Here is a 20,856-nt window from a genome sequence, read left to right on the forward strand (position 1 = left end):
AATAAATTTACAAATAGATAAATCTAAACCTCCTAATCATGATATGTTTTTAACAAAAACTCAAATAAAAAATATTAATGAAGGAAAGAGAATAAAAATAAGTAAAACACAATTAAAAAAGAATGGAGGTTTCTTACCATTTTTAATTCCAATTTTAACAACTTTAGCTACAGGAGCCTTATCAGGTGCAGCAGGATGGGGAGTTAAAAAAGCTTTAGATAAAGTAACTGGATCAGGATGTAATAAAAAAAAGGCGGTCTCCTTCTTCCAAAATGGCCAAATTTCAAACTAGGGAAAGGAGTGATTCAGAATTGGGAATATCCAATGAGACGATAAATGATAATATAAAAAATGAAAAAGGTTTTAGAGGTGTGTTTACAATTGATCTATTAACGAAAACAATTAGAAAATTTGAAAACGGTATAATTAATTTAGATATTTCAACTGGAAATGGCACACACTGGGTTTGTTATTATAATGATTTAAAATATCCCTTCATTGAATTCTTTGATCTTTTTGGAAAATATAAGTTAAAAAATGTAAGATTGAAAAGAGAGATAATTCCGAAAGAAATCATAAAATATTTAAAAACATCTAAAAAAGAAATAAGATATAACTCTAGTTTTCTTCAGAATCCTACATCTGTTAGATGTGGTTACTATTGCATGAAATATATAGTAGAAAGAAATAAAGGTAAATCTCCCATTGAAGTTCTATACTCATTTACACAAGAACCGAGCGAGTTTAATGAGAATTTTGTTTTATATAAATGAAACTAATAGTCTTAGATTCGAAAAATGCTGATAAATCAGAAGACTTTACAATCGAGTTTAAAACTCCAATACCTGTAAATAATTCGAAATTAGCTCTGAAATCAATGTCTATGTGGGTTTCTTGGCATAATATCGATGAAAAATTTAATAACAATACCTTTAGATATTTTGATAAAACAAAGTGGTATGATGTAACGATAGAAAATGGAAATTACACTCTTCGAGAACTAAATAACTTTTTAGTAAAATTCTTTGGAATACCTCCTATAAAGTTTGGAATTCATTTTGCAACAACGAGATTTATAATTCATTTAGAACCTGGATATAAAATTGATCTGAGTAAAGGAAAACTCCACGAGTTATTAGGTTTCGAACCAAAGATATATGAAGATGAAGAACAGAAAGGAAAATACATAGCAAATATTTCAAAAGGAATCGATGATATTCATATTCATTGCGATGTAATCAGTGGAGTAGAGTACAACGATTTCACGAGTGATATTCTTTATTCTTTTACACCGTCTCATCCACCCGGAAGTTTGATAAAAATTGAAGAGATTAATCCCATATTTGCTGACATCAATAGAAATCATTATCCTCAACATCGCTAACAATATTAACGGAAACATCCAATTTGACTTAGAAACAGAAAACAATAACAAAATTAATTACCTGGACATAACAATCACGAACACACCTAATAAGTTTTCCTCTACAACATACAAAAAACCCTGTAATGTTAACAAAACCATCAACTACTACTCATATCTTCCAGAAAATATTAAAAAGAATATTTTTATCATGGAACTAAAAAACATTTATACAAGAACTACTGATGATAATAACCGGAAAAACAAATTAAAAGAACTTGAAACTAAATTTTTACTTAACGACTACCCCAAATCGAAATTAAACACATGGCAAAAACAATACTGGCTACACAGATATAATACCAAACACAAACCAGACAAATTATTTAAACCCTTCCCATATATAAAAAATATCTTTGACAAATGCAATAACATCCTTAAAAATGACAACATCAGCTTAGCTCCATCATTGACCAACAAAATATCCAACTCCATACACCACAACATCAACAAACAATACAACAATAAGACAGACATCATTAAAAGTATCAGAACAGTTTACAAACTTGAATGCAACTGCCATGACTTTAAAATTTATATTGGTGAAACGGGCCGTATATTAGATACTAGAATTAAAGAACACGAAGCTGCTATCCGCCTTAAACATGACACTTCCCCTTGGTACACCCACACAATTGAAAATAACTGCCAAATTAATAGAAACAACATTAAAATTTTACATTCTGAAAAAGATCTTTACAAACGGAGATTTAAAGAACATATTGAAATCAAAAAACACCCTAAAGAGCAACTCATTAATATTTCTGAGGGTATGACAATAAACCCCCAATGGTACCAACTAATAAAAGACACCTCCATCCGTTAAACATCATTTACAGCACACCCCACTGTTCAGATTGCCTTGGCTTTCGGTAACCTTACAACACATGTCAGTAAGCAGCCAAGTCCCGTTAAACTCCGGTCCTTACACATCTTCACCCTCATCATGAACATAACACCTGCACTCCAAATGTAAGTTTGCATTTAAATAATATAAAATGTATAACTGTATAAAAATAAATATATATATATATTTAACAATTGTATTAAATCACAAATTTGTTATATTGTATTAAATCACAAATTTTTGTTGTAGTAAATGTAACACTCCTGTTAAAAATACGGAAAAAAATTATAAAAATTGTACCAACTTATAATAACGCATCAGCTTTATAATATGTAAGTTTTTATGTTTATTATTTTCCAATTTACGTGATCCTAAATACTGTCAGAAACCTCAACGTTTTTTGTAATTTCCTTAACAGCACTGAAGAGGGGTTGGAAAATAAACCAACCCGAAATGCATATGAATAAATAAACTAAGTTTCCCTAACCGTATGCTGTTGGAGCGTCTACCAATTTCATTACTTGGCTTACAAAGACGGTTCACACAGGATTAAGTTTTAATATTTGATGGACCTGATGATCAATCTCTCGGAACTAAAGAAAAAATGGATACCTTTCTAAAAGGATTAAAGAAAAATGCAAATTATAACGAAGGATTTACAGAAAGATGGATATTAACTAAAAACAGTAACAAGATCAAACTGTGGATACCAATTAAACAGATGTTTGGATTTTTCAATGACTTTAGGAAAATAATATCAAACATTGACGTTAGATTTGTGTTCTGGAGAAATTCAAATAATCATATGATCTATACCGATGTTATCAATCCAAATTATAAAGTTATAATATCTGATATTTCACTTTGGTTACCACATATTAAACTATACCCAGAACCTCAAGTTAATTTTAATAGTGTATCTCTAAATCCCTCATCTGATATAAAAATTAATTGGTGTTCTGTTAGATTAATTAAAAGTAATGTTCAAAATGGTTCTAGTGGAACAATAATTGTAAATACAACCACAGATGAAATCAGAAATATTTTTGTAATTCCACAATATCAAGAAAAAGAAAACGATCAGAATCAAAATAATATGATATTTGATAACTTAGATATGATGAGATGTTGGTTAAGAATTAATAATGATAAATATCCAACAGAAGATTATAATGTTAGCTTTAAACCTGGAGAATTAGATTATTCGAGATATTATTCTGATTTCTTAGCGGGAGGATTAAATACTAATAACACAGAGTCTGGTTGTTTAGTAAGTTATACAAACTATGGGAGACTGTATCCAATAATTCATTTCGATGTTTCTAATCATCCCTCTTATAATAATGTAGATAATTTGAAAGTTGAATTCTTTTGGCAATTGAGAGAAACACCTGCTAAACCGTATAGATTTTATTTCGTTTTAGTTGAAAAAAGAGAAGGAATTATGAATATGTACAACAGGACTTTTAAAACTATTAAAACTTTAAAGTAATTAAATGGCTTGGTTTCCTTTTGGTCATTATTATGATGAAGTAAAAAAAGGTCCTCCTGGTCCTCCGGGCAATGGTTTCAAATTAACGTATGATGGAAATTATGATATGCAAAATAAGATCTTAAAATATTGCGAACATCCGACAGAAGAAAACGATGCTGCAACTAAGGAATATATTGATAATAAGTTAAAAATAATCAAAGAATTAAATAATGATTTTCAGGCTTTTGCTAATAAATTAAAAATATTAGAAGAAGATCACATAACAGATAAAACTAATTCAGAAAAAAATATTGAAGAATTAAATAATGATTTTCAAACTTTTGCAAAAGAAAATGCTAATAAATTTAAAATATTAGAAGAAGATCATATAACTGATAAAACTGATTTACAAAAAAAATATTAATGATTAATAATTTCATAACAGAAACGAGTAAAAGAGTTCAGGAATTAACTAGTAAATCTCTGCAAATGCTATAATGGCGCATTCAATGCAAGAAACAAAAGAATTGGTAATGTTGATGATCCAACGGTAGAGAAAAATGTTGTGAATAAACGATATTTTGAAAATAATGCAATCGTTTTAAAAAATGACGTGTTTGATGCTAATAAAAAGAGAATAATAAACGTTTCACAACCCAATTCTAAATTTGAAGTTGTTAATAAATATTACGTTGATACTAAAATAACGAGTGAATTAAATAAAATGCCTTTTAACCATTCTTTCATCTTAAGAGGTTTTCTGCATTTACCTAAACCAGCTGAAGATAAAAAATTTTATTTAACTTTAAGCGATCTTCCTATTGATGATAGTGATATAAAAAATTATGATGAAAAATATGTGTTAGAATCTAATGGTTTCATTAGCAAGATTTATTTTACATGTAATTTAGTGATATCTTGTTTATCTGTCGGTATATTTATCAATGAAAAATTAGCATTTTCTTTTAAAAAAGAGAAAGAAGAAAGTTATACAGTCATAAATAAAACTATTCCTTTCAATGTAAGAGATATAATTACAGTTAAAAACTACAGAAAAAAATCCATCACATGAGGAAACAGATGATGTTGAGAATTTCTTACAAAACATTTTAAAATACAGTCAAACCTGTTTTTATGCGCTCTTTTTATGTGCGATTTTTATTTGTGCGATTTTTTTAATGCGAATTTTTAATTTGTGCGGTATAGTTGGCGACTAGTCTCGTGCGATTCGTCATGTCTCACGTTGACTTATTATAGCTAAATAAACTTATTATAGCATAAATGCACTTATTATAGTAATATTATTGCACGAATATGCGAAAAATGAAATAATTTACTTTTTAAGTCAACAAAACACCACCTGGACAAAAATATGTAAAACAGACGATAGACCAGACGATGCAGTCAAGTGCTGACATCTGTTGTCAATAAATTCTATTTCGTACGGTTTTGAGTTATTTTCTACGTGAGACTTTTTTTATGCGGTCCCTATTGACCGCATAAAAAAATTTTTTAATTGTGTTGCGAAAACAATTTTTTACAGCCATTCGTGAAGTTTCGTGCGATTTTTTTAATGCGTTTTTTTTAAATGCGGTCCCATCCATCGCATAAAAACAGGTTTGACTGTATACTATCTCAATTTTTATAAATTATAATGATTAATTTTTTTTCCTATATAAATGGAGACATTGAAGAAACTAAACAATATTGGAAAACTTCAATATATTCCAACAAAGAAATTATATCAGTTGGAAATTGATTATGAATATCCAATTGAATATATTAAAACAATATCCACTCGCTTTGGTGAGAAAAATTTAGTAGTTCTTAGGAATAGAGAATTGGAAGAATTTCAAGTTTTTCTTCCTAATCGTTTTAATAAAAAATTACAGAATGAATATTTAAAAGAGATGAATCATTTTAAATTTGTATATGGAAGTATGAGAAATTGTGGGAATAAATATAAAGCTCATATTATTGAGTTTGTTTGACTTTTTTTATATTTTCTTTTTATAAAAAATAAATTAATGAGATTTAATTTTGTTTACATTTATTGATTTTGTTAAAATTCATTAAATTTTAAAGAATTTAAATTCAATGAATTTTAGTATTGATTTTGATTAAATACATTTAATTTTTAAAATTTAAATTTTGGGAGAGAACTCTCATTTGTCTACTACTGTGGTTAGTGTTATAAATTGGAAAACAGCTTTTGTGCCGATAATCTAATTTAATATAAGAAGAAGAAACAAGATGTTTATACGAATGTTCTTTTCTTCCCCGACACCGATGTCGATTCTAGAATTTCTAAGAAATCATTTAAAATAAAACATTAAAAGTAATTTCTCTAAATAAATAAATAAAAATAATTCGACTTATTAGGACAAATCTTTTATATATATTCTTTTTTTATTATTATATAGTTTCTTATAGAATACATATTTATTTGTAAAATTGATATTTCCATACATAAAAAGGCATATAATTTATTTTTTTATAATGTTAAAAGTTATGATAAAAAAAGCTGAAGTTACAAAGCAGTTACAAAAAATTAATTCAATTATGGTCTGATTTTTTAAATTTATAACAAAAAGCAATTCATTGCACATTCTTGCATTATTATTCCATGTGTAATACATATATTTCTATGTATAATGACTAAAAATTATCTTAAATTATTCCCATAATGGCTCTATATGTTCAAATGGGACTTGATTTTCTTCAATCCATGTCAGAAACTGATCATTAATTCTCTTTGCCATTTTTAACAGAGCCAAAGCGTCACCTTCGGCTTCGTGTGAATCGGGTTGAGGACGATCAAAGAAATATTCATAGAGACTGCTTAATTTGTAAGACGTTAATCTTTTTCTCTTTGATGGAGTTTTTTCATCAACAGAAGTATTCTGTTTAAGATCAGTTTGATCCAAATCTTTATTCCTTACTGAAGGAGATTTAATTTTAATGTCTGTATTAGGAAGAATGAAATGGAAGGCAGGTAAGGTGTCTGCACAAAACATCAATCCAGAAATGTCCATTCTAGAATTGTTAAATTCTGCTTTTAAAAGAGGAAAATCAAGTCTATTACCATTATGAGCTAAAATACAAATAGGTTTTTTCAATCTTTTAAGGAATAATTTTATTAATTTAGCACTTTTTATAAATGTTTCTTGAAACTGAACTGATAAATCGGTTAAACCTGAAATTATATAAAATGAAAGTGTTATAAATTCAACTATTCAAAACTGGGAATACGTTAATAAACACTGCACATATAACCAATATCCAGCAAGAAGAAATTAAAAGAAAGCAAGTAGTTAGCCCGATAATGCCCATTAAACATGGTTGAAAAACGTTTGCTTTCTTGTAATTTCTTCTTGCTGGATATTGGTTATTTGTAACATTTTAGTAAATGTTATATTTACAAAATTTGTCAATATGAGTATGTAAAAATTTGGAAAATTTCTTTTAAACTCCAAAGCATTTGGAGTTTAAAGGACATCTTCTATGACACAAGCAGAAAGATACGAAATGATATTCTAAGAAAACATAGAGAAAGCAGGAAATTTTGTAAAATTATAAAATATTAACAATTATGCTAAAAATCTAGTTGTAATTAATAAAATCAATTACAACTAGAGATTTTTTGCATAATAAATGTGGCAATTATTATGACTTACTACTTGTACTTGTTAATACATTACCTGACACTTCTCCAGCACCGGATGAAATACGGCAACTTGGTCTAAAGACGAGGTTTAATTTATTAATGACGCGAATGTTTTCCTTGTTGCTTTCAAATTCTCTTCTCTCAACAGCTAGAAGTGATAATTCTGTAATTTGTATATTTCTTTTGCCTATCAAATGTGAAAGTCCAGTAGTTTCAGTATCAAAAAATACCAGAGTCTGTATCTTCACGTCACCTGCTGAAGCCATTTTCGTTAAAAATTCTTAACACACTGAAAAATACAAACTATTTTTTATTTTATATACATGAAGGTTATTTTTATTATTCAAGGCAGCTATACAATAAAAAAGTCAAAAATTAGAAAAATAATATTTAAACTGGAGATGGACCAGAGACGAATTTTTAGTCAAATACTAAATAATCATTTAAATGTAACTGTTATACTGAATACTAACTATTCTTGTTTTTCCTGTCTACTAGGTATCAGCTGATTTACTATATTTAAAACTGCACGAAACAAAAGGCTTAGAGCAATGATTACCATACTTTTTGTACTACCACCTCTTTTTAGTGCACATATTACATTAGAACTCCCATAAAATCAGTCAGTGTACACTGAAAATTAACTAAAGTTAATAAAAATTTTATAAACAACCTCAAAGCCAGTGATTCGTAATTCTCAACTTTTCAAATCCTTTAAGAATCAGTCTTACAGAAGGTGAAAGCAGCATCTTCTATTCAATAAGAAAAATATAATGTTTATATTTTAAAAAAATTACCAATGATGACTAATAAAATTGATTACTTTATACAAATGCAGAAAGATTACTATTTCTTCACTACAATTTGTCACTCGAATTGCAATTAGCGGACTACAATTTTTACATTATAGACCTATACAATCACACTCAATTTAATCATCTTTCGTTATCTTGAGAACAGAGTTAGATAGATTAAAATAAAGACCAGATATGGAAAGCTTAGGAAGCAGATATGTTTATTATTGTGATACCATCACAATAATATACATTCAATTTTTAATAAATAGTATTTGCTCGAGATCATTTATTAAAGTTAAATTTGTTTTGGAAAGGAATATATAACAATATTTTTAAGTATCTGAGTTTCTAAAATTCAGTAGTATTATACAAATAAGACAAGCTATGCTCTGTAAAATATGTGATTTGGATATATATGGGTGAACAGAATACTTTGCTCAGCAGATGCTTCTCCTCGTCACTAGAGTTCAGTCAATCGTTGAGGTTGCTGTTAGAATAATTGTTAATTATATCTGTGACATAAGAACATCATTACTGTTCAACATTTGGTGTTCATCAGACTGTAAGGAGTCAGAAAACCACAAAAAAGACAATTATTTGAACAAGCATTCCAACATAACTTTGTTAACTATTTAGTGGAAGTCCTGACTTCCCAGTTCTCAAATTTACTATAAGAACCTGTGCTATTGTATTCAATATACGAACAAAAAGGACGAATAAATAATGGGTGCAGAAGCAAGCTTTCCCGAGCAAAGTTCTCCATCGACCACGCCTTTCACCAATCACAACACAACTATCAGTGAAAAAGAAACACGGATATAAAAGGTCAGCAGACCTCCATTACTTATATTTTTACTTTCCGGTCAAATTTTGACTCCCGAGCTTTTGCATTTCTCGACGTTTTGACAATCGAGGAACCCGAAAATGTAAAAATGCCCTTACCAAATTCTCTGTGTGAGATGTGTATTTGTCGGCTACTACAAGGTATTTTGCATTATACCTCGGGATTGGGTGAACCAAAACTTTTGAATAAAGTTGGCAAGGTTATTTCAATGCATGAGGCACGGATACGATTAAATTTTGTTGGTTAAAAGGAAAGAAAGTATAAGGATTTGAAGTCAACAAATAAATAAAATTATTTATTATCTCTAAATTCTGTACGAGAGAAAAATGAAAAGAATTCAGCAACAGCGGCATAAAGTTTGAATTTTGCATTAACCATTTAATTATTTACATTCGGCAATTGATTATATTAGAATTTAAAAAAATATCATTATAAAGAAATTTAATTAACCCAGTGTTTCTCAACCTGTTTAAGCCCAAGGACAAGTAAAATGTCCGAAAAAATTCTACCAACCACAAAGTTTCGTAGACCTAATTTTTTTAAATCTATGTGGTTATTACCAACATTTGGGACATGGCTATGTGCCATTTAGAACGTAATGGGCATAACTTAAGAACGTTTTTAATACACGTGAAAACATAATTAATTAAATTGGAACTATTAAAAGTGAATCATCACTAACAAAGTTTAATTCTTTAATTTACGACCTGTTAAATTCATGTTTAATTCACCCGACCTGTGTTTATTTGTGCAGAGAAACTGCTCTTTGGCATCTTTGGTTCATTGTAAATGCTCATTTTCTAAAGCTGAGCGTATTAATAAACCTAGAACTTTAGTAGATTGAGTCAGCCTTTCTCGACCTGTGGTACGCGATAATGGGACAGGCAGACTTAAATCACAATTAGTGAAACTAACTTCATCACTAGCATTCAATTTAGTAGCTCTAATCAAGATATTATTCTACAATTAATTAATACTTATTTGATAAAAAGAATTGCTTTTAGTTGTTGGTATAATAAAAATTAATTAATTATCTACTAATGTGGGGTAAATAACGATAAAGACTTATGTAATAAGCACAGACACTCGGGTATTTTATATAGTATTTTAAGTGTAAATAAATTTCATGCGAGGTTTTTATATTAATACCAACTAAAGAGGGACTATTTCCAACAGTCCGAAATTCATTTTAGCTATTCGTGCTGATTCTTATTATCACTGATGGGATAAGTCCTTATTATTATCTACTCCACATTAGTAGATATTTAGTTAATTTACTTATTTTATACTTTATTCCTGCCATATAAAATGAAAATAATTCAATTTAGCTCAGATATAACTAAATTGGTAATTCTTGTTTTCTACTTGAAAAGGCTAAATAATTAGAATAAAAAATATATTAACTTACCTTATGCAAATTTTCTGTAAGACTGAGTTCGACAATACCCTTTCTCTGTGTGTCTCTCAAATTTTCGGATCTCAACTTTTATAGGCACAGCTATGACTATGAAAACGAAAACGAAACCGAAACCGAAACTGAAAATCGAAAGTAAAAGTAAAATATAATTTTTAATTATTAAATATTATATTTCATTTTCGATTTCGGTTTCATAGTCACAGCTGTGCCGTATTGTTTTAAAAAATAACATGTATATTTACCGTATAATAAATAAAATTATGTGTGGCGCAGTCTGTTATCAGATTTTGTTATAAAAAGCATTTCGTTATTTTTTATTAATTATTATCGAATGGGAAAAAGTTTAATTTTGAGGGTAGTGACGAGTTTCCTTTAAAACAATTGTTAATGTTAATAACGAATATCATTTTTAGGTCCAACCCCTCTCCACTTAAGGCATACGACACCCCTTTACTTCTCCATCTTTAACGCCTCAACCGCTGTTTTGATATGCAAATTCGCTTTATAAAAGACCGTTTATTACTATTATTTATAATTATTATTTTATTTGAATTGAAAAAAAAAGTGTTTTTTCAATTTTTTCAATGTGGTAAAATTGGTTCCTAAATGGCAGCTTTTCCTCTGGATATCCAACTTTACAGCGGCACGCCTGCGATGACGGCTTCTTTGTATACGTTGCTGACTTGCTGGAAAGCTACCATTCGTAAGTTAGCGTTAAAAAATAATTTAAAAACGAAAACATGACAAACATAAAATAAGAATAAATTTCTTGACATAAAAGCATATTTTACATTATTAGAAGTAATAATAGATATGAAAAATAATTATAAAGGTAAAAGTCCATCCTTTATACATGTTGCATTTTTTTCTAATTTTGCTCTCTTAACACACCTCTCTAGTAGACGTGTCCTAAACAGATAGAAATTTTTCGGGGCGACGCGTATAATAAGAGCTATAAGCGAAAACTCATCGGATTATTTACAGACTCTGCACGTGGTAGAAGCAGCCATTGCTTGACCTTGTTCACGTCGCAGAGTAGCACGTTAGACGGCGGACGCTTACAATTCGTGTCACGTGACTTGGCTTCGACGTCATTTAGTCACGTGACTACAGCTCTGACGTCTGAGGTCAGAGTATACCAGTTAACTGTCGTATGTATGATAATTTGGTAGAATGTTTGAGAAGGCAATACAAATGTTAAATGCAATTTCATTTTATAATTATCTCTTATCTTATAATTCTTCTTTTATCATTATCGTATGTTATAGTGTGTTTGTTTTCACTTGTTTATCAAAATTAATTTTTTTTATTATAAATATTGATAAAGTTATATCAGTCTAACACGACTGTAATTTGCCCTTGTAATATCCATAAGGCATAGAATTATTAAAACAACAAAAATACAATTTTATTTTTAATGGAGTGTAATTGAAACAAAGATCTGAAGATTAACTTTGACATTGCTATGTATGTATTGTTTAAATTTAATTGTCGGAAGGTAGTGACGACTAATACTTGACTTCGTGCATTCCTTGTCAACAAAAATAACTCTAGAATGAGTTGTCCGATCTTGATGAAATTTTCCACGACGTCTCACCATCACTCAAAAACGAACTAGTTAAAATTTCAACTTTCAAAAATGATCCGTTTTTGTAGAACTGGAGATAGGGGGTTTTTCTTCAGTATGGAGCACTGTTCCACTCGCCACTTGAGTAACAAAAATTGAAAATTACAATAATTAATGCTTATTAATTTAATATAATACAGTTGCTTGCACGATATTCTGAATATTTTTTAAACAAAACGTGACCGAAGGGTCGGCACCGGATCCGCGATGCCTACGTCAGGAATGACACTACTGTGTTTTTAGGGTAGACACAGAAACCTTAATGGTCGCTAATTTCGTTTGCAGGCGCTTGGGGTCCGAAATGGAGATGGCCTGAGAGACGATCGGAAGAAGGCACTCGATTAGGCTTTATACTAGCAGATGCTGGGTTAACGGGTTTCTAGCCGAGAGAGACAGCTTACACTATTACGCGCGATGCTAAATACCTTGATAACTTACTTAATGGGATCGTAGATCGTTGACGAAATTCGAGTTTGTTGTGTCGGCTTATCAGGTTTCTTGGATGTAGAAGTTCGAATGTTCGGTGAACGGCGGTCGAAGGGATCGGCGATGGACCATAGTTAAACTACACTCGTGTGAAAAGGAGGTGAATCGGAGAACTCTCTCGTGCTCGATTTTACCTTTTTATTTAGGGGGTCCTCCCCTTTGATTTCGACGCCTTCTTTAAGCCATGTTACTATTTTCGATCAATGGTGAATATCTGTAGTTAGTTCCCGGTGACACATTAGATGCCACGTGGGAAAGGAAGTGACTCCGGGATGAAAGATGCGATCATCCTCCGGTAATTAAATTGATTTTTTTTTTTTCGCTGGGATTTGAACCAATTTAAGTTTCGAAAGAAGAAACATTTTTTTCAAAAGTCTCGTCAAAGTCCGGGCTCTCACAGAAATATTTAATTGATTAATTTTGTACATCAATCAAGGCAATTCTTGCATCTTATATTGAAACATCGTTATCATTATTATTATGTATAGATCTAGCATAAGCTGAACATTGGACTTTTTTGTCTCTGTCAGCGGTAATTGTATTTAATAGAAAACTGAAACATTGGATTAAGTGGACTAATCTTCGGGCAAGTCTTTAAAATTGAAAATAATTTTATTTGAAGAGATTATCAGTTTGAAATGTCTGCCTATGAATCTCTGATTAAAGGCGCATTCAAGGTAAGTTTCACTAACCTTTAATTGCGAGAAATTGAGAGTTTTCCATCGAAATAATTTCGGGCTATTAAAATCGAATAATATAATTATGGGTTGATTTGAAAACTGTTAAATTCTTTAAAATTAAAAAATAATTTAATAATCAGGACTTAAAATGTAATGCTAGAAAAGTAATTTGGTTTAAATTAAAGATATGAAATTAATTTTATACTAATTAATTTGGTATCGAGTGGTAAAATTCCTATTCTTGTTGTTAATACCTTAATTTATTCTCTTATTTAGTTTGCTGTTCAGACAATGTCTTGTAACGGAATTTCCACTCACTCTTCAATGTCGGATACAGTCGAAAATTTCCACGCAATTGTATTTTTGATGGCATTACCCTTTTTGGGGAGAACTCAAATAATTTTAGAAAGAAATTAGCGAAATTCTACAGAGAATAATATACGTTAAGTGCTAGACGAAGAATTAATATAGTTAATGTAACTCATATAAATGCAAAAAGTAGACAATAAAAAACAAACAGAATAAATAAGACAAATAATAGCGTTGCCTTATATTTACAGGGTAGAAAAGAAATATTTTAAGTTAGTTTACATATATTTATTGTGACAATCTTGTCATAACATACATAAATTGTCACTGTCTATCCGAGGACGACAAAACAAATTAGATCAATAAAAAGTGCGTTTATTTAACAATATTCTTGTTTATAAACTATAAAAATGCATTTCGGCTTTATCAGATTTAAGCCGTTTTCAGTTAAGAAGTTTGTAGCGATAGTCTTAGAGAAACAACACTTCTGTGACATTACGACAATACTAGAACATTTGATACACGTGGTATGAATGACTTAAATTCTATAATATCTGTCCAATCTCTTAACGTTGAACTTTAAGAATATTGTTAAATAAAGGCATTATTATTATCTCCGATTTTCATATTATTTTCTTAGATATATGTACTGTACATAAGTAACTACGTGGATTGCTGCGATTAAAAATATAATTTTTAATTACAGTTATTTTTTATACAGTTCCCGCGAGCACCCCCGAGCATGAGTAGAAATGTGTAATTTGGGCAATCAGCCTCTTTTAATACGCAAACGCGTTTCTCACATACGGCGAAGAATCGTCTATTTACGCAAATATTTCTCTTGTTATAAATAACGTTTTATTCGTATTTGAAATACCGGCTTATTATTTTCAATTTTTTTGCTTTATGTAAACCGGAAGTCACCACTGCCCTGGAGATAAAACTACTCAACTCTTTTTGTTTTTGTTTTTTTTTTTTATCCTTTCGACAACGGGTTGTTCACGTGGGGATTTTACGTTAGTAACACCTAAATAGGTGCCACTATTACACAAAACACTTCCCAGGAGACATTCCTCTTTTGGCAGTTCGCCGTGTGTCGCTTTTCTCACATACACCTATTTCGTAAATTTATTATTTATTTTTATTTATTGCGATTTTTTCCTTAAATAGAAATAGTAAACCACTGCTTACTTGATTACCAGCAAGTAAGCAGTGGCCATATAAATAGTAAATTAATAATTCCAATTGTGCTACTATTTCGATATTACAATTTTTACTGTATCGCTTGTAAGTCAAAGATAAATCACATACAATTTATTTAATGAAGACTTTTAAATGTATATTGTAATTCAGTGGCGTGCCGTCATTGGAAGCGATGGAAGCGCCGCTTCCACCTTCCAATGACCTTCCCTTGTATTTTCTAAAATATAAATTTTCATATTTTAACGTACTTTGAATTAATTAAAATTAATTAATATTTTATTATAACTGCATTATGTATCTTATTACAAATTTCTATACTACATGTGAAAAAAAAAAACGATAAGATTGCTATTGTATATTCGAATATCAGTGGCGAAAGGAATGTCGAAACCGGGTCAGCTTCCACGGCGAGAATAACTGAATGGTGTAAAGCAGTTAGAGGGCATTGGCACATGCGCTTTACAGAGCACCAACTCGAGCCGGTTTAGCTGGTGGAAGCTACCCACGTGTAACGTTTCCAACGACCCTTAGCCACTGGGTAGGGAGCTATCTGACTAAGTGAATTGTTTAAGATTTAAAAAGTAAAGAGTATTCAATGTTTTTTTATGTACGTTTCTTTGCAAAGTTATATTTAATTATAATTTTCTTTTATTTATACAGTAGAGCGTCGAAAAGTGGAACCAATTGGAGACTGGGGTCCTTCCAGTTAATGATTTGTTCCAGTTTCCGACTTTGTACGAAAAAATACATTAACCTGTCCGATGTTCAAATTTTTCTCCTTGCGTGTCGCTTCGTGTTGAATTTTCGTCGATTTTAAGCCTAACGAAAATTTTTATAATAATTATCGAGGCTATCGTATCGTTAAAAATTATTTCTGCATTTTGTACAAACAAAATAAATATATTAAAGAATATAAAAAACATGAAAATTATACTTTAGAAGTAAATTTAGTATCAAAAACATTCGATTCAGTACGACACAGTCCGACTGAAAATCGTTTCACTTTCCGGCCATTCCACTTACCGACGTTCCACTTATCGACGCTCTACTGTACTGTAATTATATTGACAGATTTTCAGACATAAAATCTTTAGAATTTTTATCAGTTTTAGATGTTAATAATTTTAATATTATGAAAAACAATTTTTCCAAGCGTGTTTTAATTCTTTAAATTAAGTAAATTTTATGGGAAATTTTTTGATTTATCTAAATTACGTAGCGAATCGCAATATTTATATTCGTGTCCGGACTATATTGACAAGTAACTCTTAAACATAAAACATATAATTAATGTCGATCCGAACAAAGACGTACTAAAACAATTATATGATTTAATATCATTAATTTTTACGGTACCATCTACCAGTGGGTCTGCCGAGCGCAGTTTTTTGACCACGAAGCAAATTCATACATTGGCCAAGAACACTGGGTCGGAGGAAAAATTGTCGTCGCTAGCGTTGCTTTCGATAGAAAAGGAGCTTTTAAATACGTCGATGGAGTCGACGACCAGCGACTTTTATGATAAAGTAATTAATGACTCTGCGGAAAAAATTGCCGAATAGAGTTAGGCCGCGACTCCACTAGCCGTAAAAGGGCCGTAAAACCCCTCACCGTAAAAGCTTTTAATCACGTGACCATGATATTTTACGCCTGAGCAGGTCGTAAAACCAACGTAAAAGCGAGTTGAACACTGCTCAACTCGCTTTTACGTTGGTTTTACGACCTGCTCAGGCGTAAAAGCTTTTACGGTGAGGGGTTTTACGGCCCTTTTACGGCTAGTGGAGTCGCGGCCTTAGTTTATAAAAAATTTAAAAAACAAGTTTTTCTATCATTGTTTGTATCGTATCAATTTGTATTATGTATGTATTATTTGTATTTTAGAACTAAAATACATAAATTGTTTAGTTTTGTCATTTCCAGTATTTGTTTAAAATTTTTATAGAAATGTGAGGTTCCGGACAGGTCTGACCCGTCACGAAAGACTCGAAAAAACGGTTAATTTAGGGAAAAATTTATTAGTTTAAAAAAACACAGGTAAAAGTCGTTTGTAGTCGGACACCCATTGTTGTATATCAAATTGCCAGACAGAAACCGTAAATCGCGGAAGGAAGTCGTCCTATGATCGGTGGAAGATCGAATTCGTCTTCGATTTGAACTTTTCTTGCGCTCCAGGTAAGAATCTCGTTGCGTTTAGTAACGAGGGACCAACTACTCGGAAAGCCTGATTGAGGGAGAACGACCAATCAAAATGAACGGAAGAAAGAACGGAGATTGATATAATCTCCGACAAATCGAGGACACTGGCACTCGGTTAATTAATTAATTGAAGATAGTGCCAAGAGGCTGTTAGTAGGAAGACTTATAACTACTTCTCAATTAGCACCACATAATTTTATTATATCGTATCTATTATGACATTTTGTTGTAAAAAGTTTCTATATTTTTAACTGTTATGGAATGGAAAAATGCATAATTTTAATAGCAATAATCAATTTAAAAAAGGAAATTAAATACTATTAATGTATGACATGACATTAAATTGGGCTGTAATTTGAAAAAATTGTAGACCTATAAATTCCCACGCTCGTCCGTCCGTATGACTGTCCTTCCTTAATCTCGAGAACGGAGTTCGATACATGAAACTAGAGACCAAATATAGAAAGTTTAGGGGCGGCATGTCCCGATTAACTATACATCATTCAAAAAGTTCTCCCTCGAAAGGCGTTAGATAACGACCGGCAGGAGCCAGTTGATTATTATATTTACAGTACGAAAAATTATATTTTTTAGTGCACTATCGGCCGCCAGCGTGCATGCACGCACTGCGTACCTACCAAAACCGGCCCTGAGTCGTTCCAAGCGAGACTTTGTCGGCCTCCCATCCATCTTTCCTATGTGTTATATCTATAACCTTTGGCCCAAGTTTGGTTAGATTTGTTGAAATCCGGTCGTGTTAGAAATAATTGGCTATTTAGATTCTGAAACGCGTCGTGAACAAAATGGTTTCAATTTCTTACCGAAATAATATATTGTGTAAGAGATATGGGTACAGTACTCATATCTCTTACACAATATATTATTTCGGTAAGAAATTGACACCATCTCAGTAATTTATTCCATAAACATAGATATTATATGTACAGTACATTTTTCTAATTTATTTGAAAAGTTTTATTGCGAGACGAGTGAGAATCATTTAGATTCGACATTCCTTCCAATTCCTTGACCTAATATGTAGTCGAGTATCCAAAAACAATCGATTTTTAAACATGTAATAACAGGTATGCGGCGCCGGTCAAAACACAATGTTTTTATTTTGTGTTACTTAATCAAAATGATTTATAATATATTATACGGGGTAAAACTTATAATTATTTTCGTCTTAGGGGTACGTCATCAAAAAAGTTTGGAGATCAAATTGCACTAACCTGTACAGCACTGTTTTTCAACCACAGTATCGCTTAGAGTTTCGTTTCGTGCAATTTTAAAATCGTGTTGTATAAATAGTATAAGTATTGTATAAGTATAAATGGAAGATTGTTCTCAAATAAACGTTCACGTAGTCATTAAAATTGTATTATAGCAAACGTATATTATTTCATAATATAGGTAAGCCTTTAATTTTTCCAACAAAGTATGTTTTGAATGCTTCCATATTTTATAAGTGTCACATGACCAAATAGGGGTTGAAAAACATCGCTATGCAGTAATCCTTTGTTTCTAGTTTTTTATAATTGCAACAACCTTAATTGTGAAAGTAGGGATGAGTTTTATAAAAGAAACAAATTGAAAATGCTATTAACGGGAAAGATATCTGTGGATGCATGTGGCATGCGAGTGCGGATGTTGGCGTTTATTTCATTTAATATCTCAGGATAAATTAAAGACGATAACACGAAATTTGGCACGGTAACTTTATCATCAACAATGTCCCTATAGTCAAGATCGAGGAGGTGGGGAAATAGTGGCGATCTCGAGAGAGATCTGACTTAACGAAGATTACTCGTTATTAGCATTTACGATTATTTTTATAAAACCAATCACTACCCTCAAAATTAAGGCTTTTGTCATCTTATAATAATTAATAATATAAAAACATTCTTTACACAACACAATCTCATAAAAGATGGTAGGAGACACGAATGTTACTTTTTAAAATACACGCAACTCATTGTAGGAATTTCTTTCGGTTTTCTGGGTTGAAATCGTCGAAATTAGAAAAATCTCGGAAGGACAAAGTTGATACGATTCAAATACTTTGTCGGCTTCTTTTGTATATAACACGGTAAAGTAAGTTGGAAGATTGGTTCAAGTTGCCTAAAAACCAATAAAATGAAAAGTTAGACCAATTAATGCAAGGGTTCCTAATCTTTTTCGTGTATTGTCCCCTTTTAAAAAAGTATTTTTTCTGTCGACCCATTCAATGTTATGTACTATATACCAGGGGTGGCCAACTTTTGTGTACGTGAGATATACTTTTTATCTTCAAAATATGTCGCGATCGACTTGTCGTCATAGACATAGTATGTATTTCACACCTCCCCCTCCCCATTTAGACTATGTTTATACACTGTGTTTCAGTACGAGGTGCAACTATGGGTAGATAAGCAAAATATATGTTCAAAGCTATTTTTTTATTTTTTAAATCACTTATTAAGCTTTCGAGGTATAGGCTCATAAAGAAAATAAATTTCCAGACCCAACTTTTGATATTTGCATCTACGAGTTTATTCCGTACAGGCGGTACCTAAAACATTCGATTTTTCGATCTTTTTCAACTCTTTTTCAAGATATATTTTTAGTAACTTAAAATATAATTTTTTTATTAATTGCAATGTAAAAGTTGTAGTACTATTTGTTCATAAATATGAAAAAGTTGTTATAAAAATGCACAGTATGGCTGATAATTTGATTTCACTTTCGCGATTTTTTTGGGCCAAGGAAATTTATCATAGAAAAATGATATCAAGGTTCAGACTTATTTTTCGCTAATCTATCAATAGTTCGCAGGATTGCACCTCGTACTAAAACACTCTGTATATCTACCTACGTAAAAAAACAACGTTTTTACGTAGGTAGATTATTAACGGTAGGTAAATTATTTAACGGGCCAAAAAAGCTCACGTCCAGGGAAATTAAAACATCATGAGTAATTATTAACAATATTAATTCAAAATGGCTACAGATAAAGACAGATTTCGAATTTATTTTATTATCTTAACATTAATGGGAGGATTGCGTTTTCATGTCTCTATCCAAGGAGTCATAATTAGGTGTATATCCTGACCAAGATTGGATTCGCGATCGACTTGTTAGCCACCCCTGCTATATACAATATTATATTATATATAATATAACCTCTTATATAATTATTAAAAGACATTTATTTAAGAGCAAGAAGAAAAATGTGTAAAATTTTAAATATTTGCAAAGTCTTAGCTATCCCCGCAAACTTTCATCGACCCCTGAAGAGTCAACCCCGTCAAGAAAGCCGGAGTTATTATAATAGAATGTATTTAACAAAATATTCCAGTTTTAGAATTAATAAATCACAGGAGGGACAATCGTAAATTGCTTATTAGCAGTTTATGATAAATTTAAATTTGATTTTGTACTCGAAACACCAATACACTTTGGGTTTTCAACGTCAAACGGCATAAGAAATGCAACAGCGGCCGAATGGATAAGAATGGAACAAGCAGCTCTTCGCCTGCCGTTCGTCATTACCAGACGAACGACAACCCAGATCTCACCATGTGGAGGTGGCTGCTTCAGAGTTCCACCAAGAGTTGGAAAGAATCCTACTGCACAAGTGACCAACATCGCTTGTCGAGTCGAGTTCTTCCTAACTCGCACGATGAAAATATTCATAATTACCTCTGAATACTCCAAATTCAGCTATTCAAAACTCGCTGTAACTAACTAAACTAAGGGATACAATATTACAACAAATAGTAATAAAGAAAGACGGAAATCTATAAATACACCTGGTCGTAATAAAATGCACGTTAGGGTCAAAAAATTTAGTTCAATCTCATACCGAACTTCATTAATAAAAAACAAAAGAAAAAAATACTCGCCC

The 20,856-nt window shown here is 31.0% G+C and overlaps 1 protein-coding gene across 1 annotated transcript; it reads right to left on the reverse strand.

The window, feature by feature from the left end:
- Positions 1-6,347: 6,347 nt before the first annotated feature.
- On the reverse strand, positions 6,348-10,545 carry LOC136987137 (three-prime repair exonuclease 1-like). The gene is made up of 3 exons (XM_067284812.1): positions 10,461-10,545; positions 7,446-7,700; positions 6,348-6,940 (listed from the first exon to the last, which is right to left on the reverse strand). The coding sequence occupies exons 2-3, from the start codon at positions 7,675-7,677 to the stop codon at positions 6,420-6,422; spliced, it is 753 nt and encodes a 250-aa protein (XP_067140913.1). The 5' UTR covers positions 7,678-7,700; positions 10,461-10,545; the 3' UTR covers positions 6,348-6,419.
- Between the last annotated feature and the right edge of the window lie 10,311 nt (positions 10,546-20,856).

Source organism: Centruroides vittatus, unplaced genomic scaffold (assembly GCF_030686945.1).
Source record: "Centruroides vittatus isolate TY-2023 unplaced genomic scaffold, ASM3068694v2 scaffold_1478, whole genome shotgun sequence".
In the NCBI taxonomy this organism is placed as follows: Eukaryota; Metazoa; Arthropoda; class Arachnida; order Scorpiones; family Buthidae; genus Centruroides; species Centruroides vittatus.

Excerpts from the sequence above, each read along its gene's own strand:
- LOC136987137 (XM_067284812.1), bottom strand. The coding sequence starts at position 7,677 with ATGGCTTCAGCAGGTGACGTGAAGATACAGACTCTGGTATTTTTTGAT. Across the intron at positions 6,941-7,445 it reads CGGTGCTGGAGAAGTGTCAG|GTTTAACCGATTTATCAGTT; the intron begins GTAATGTATTAA and ends ATATAATTTCAG.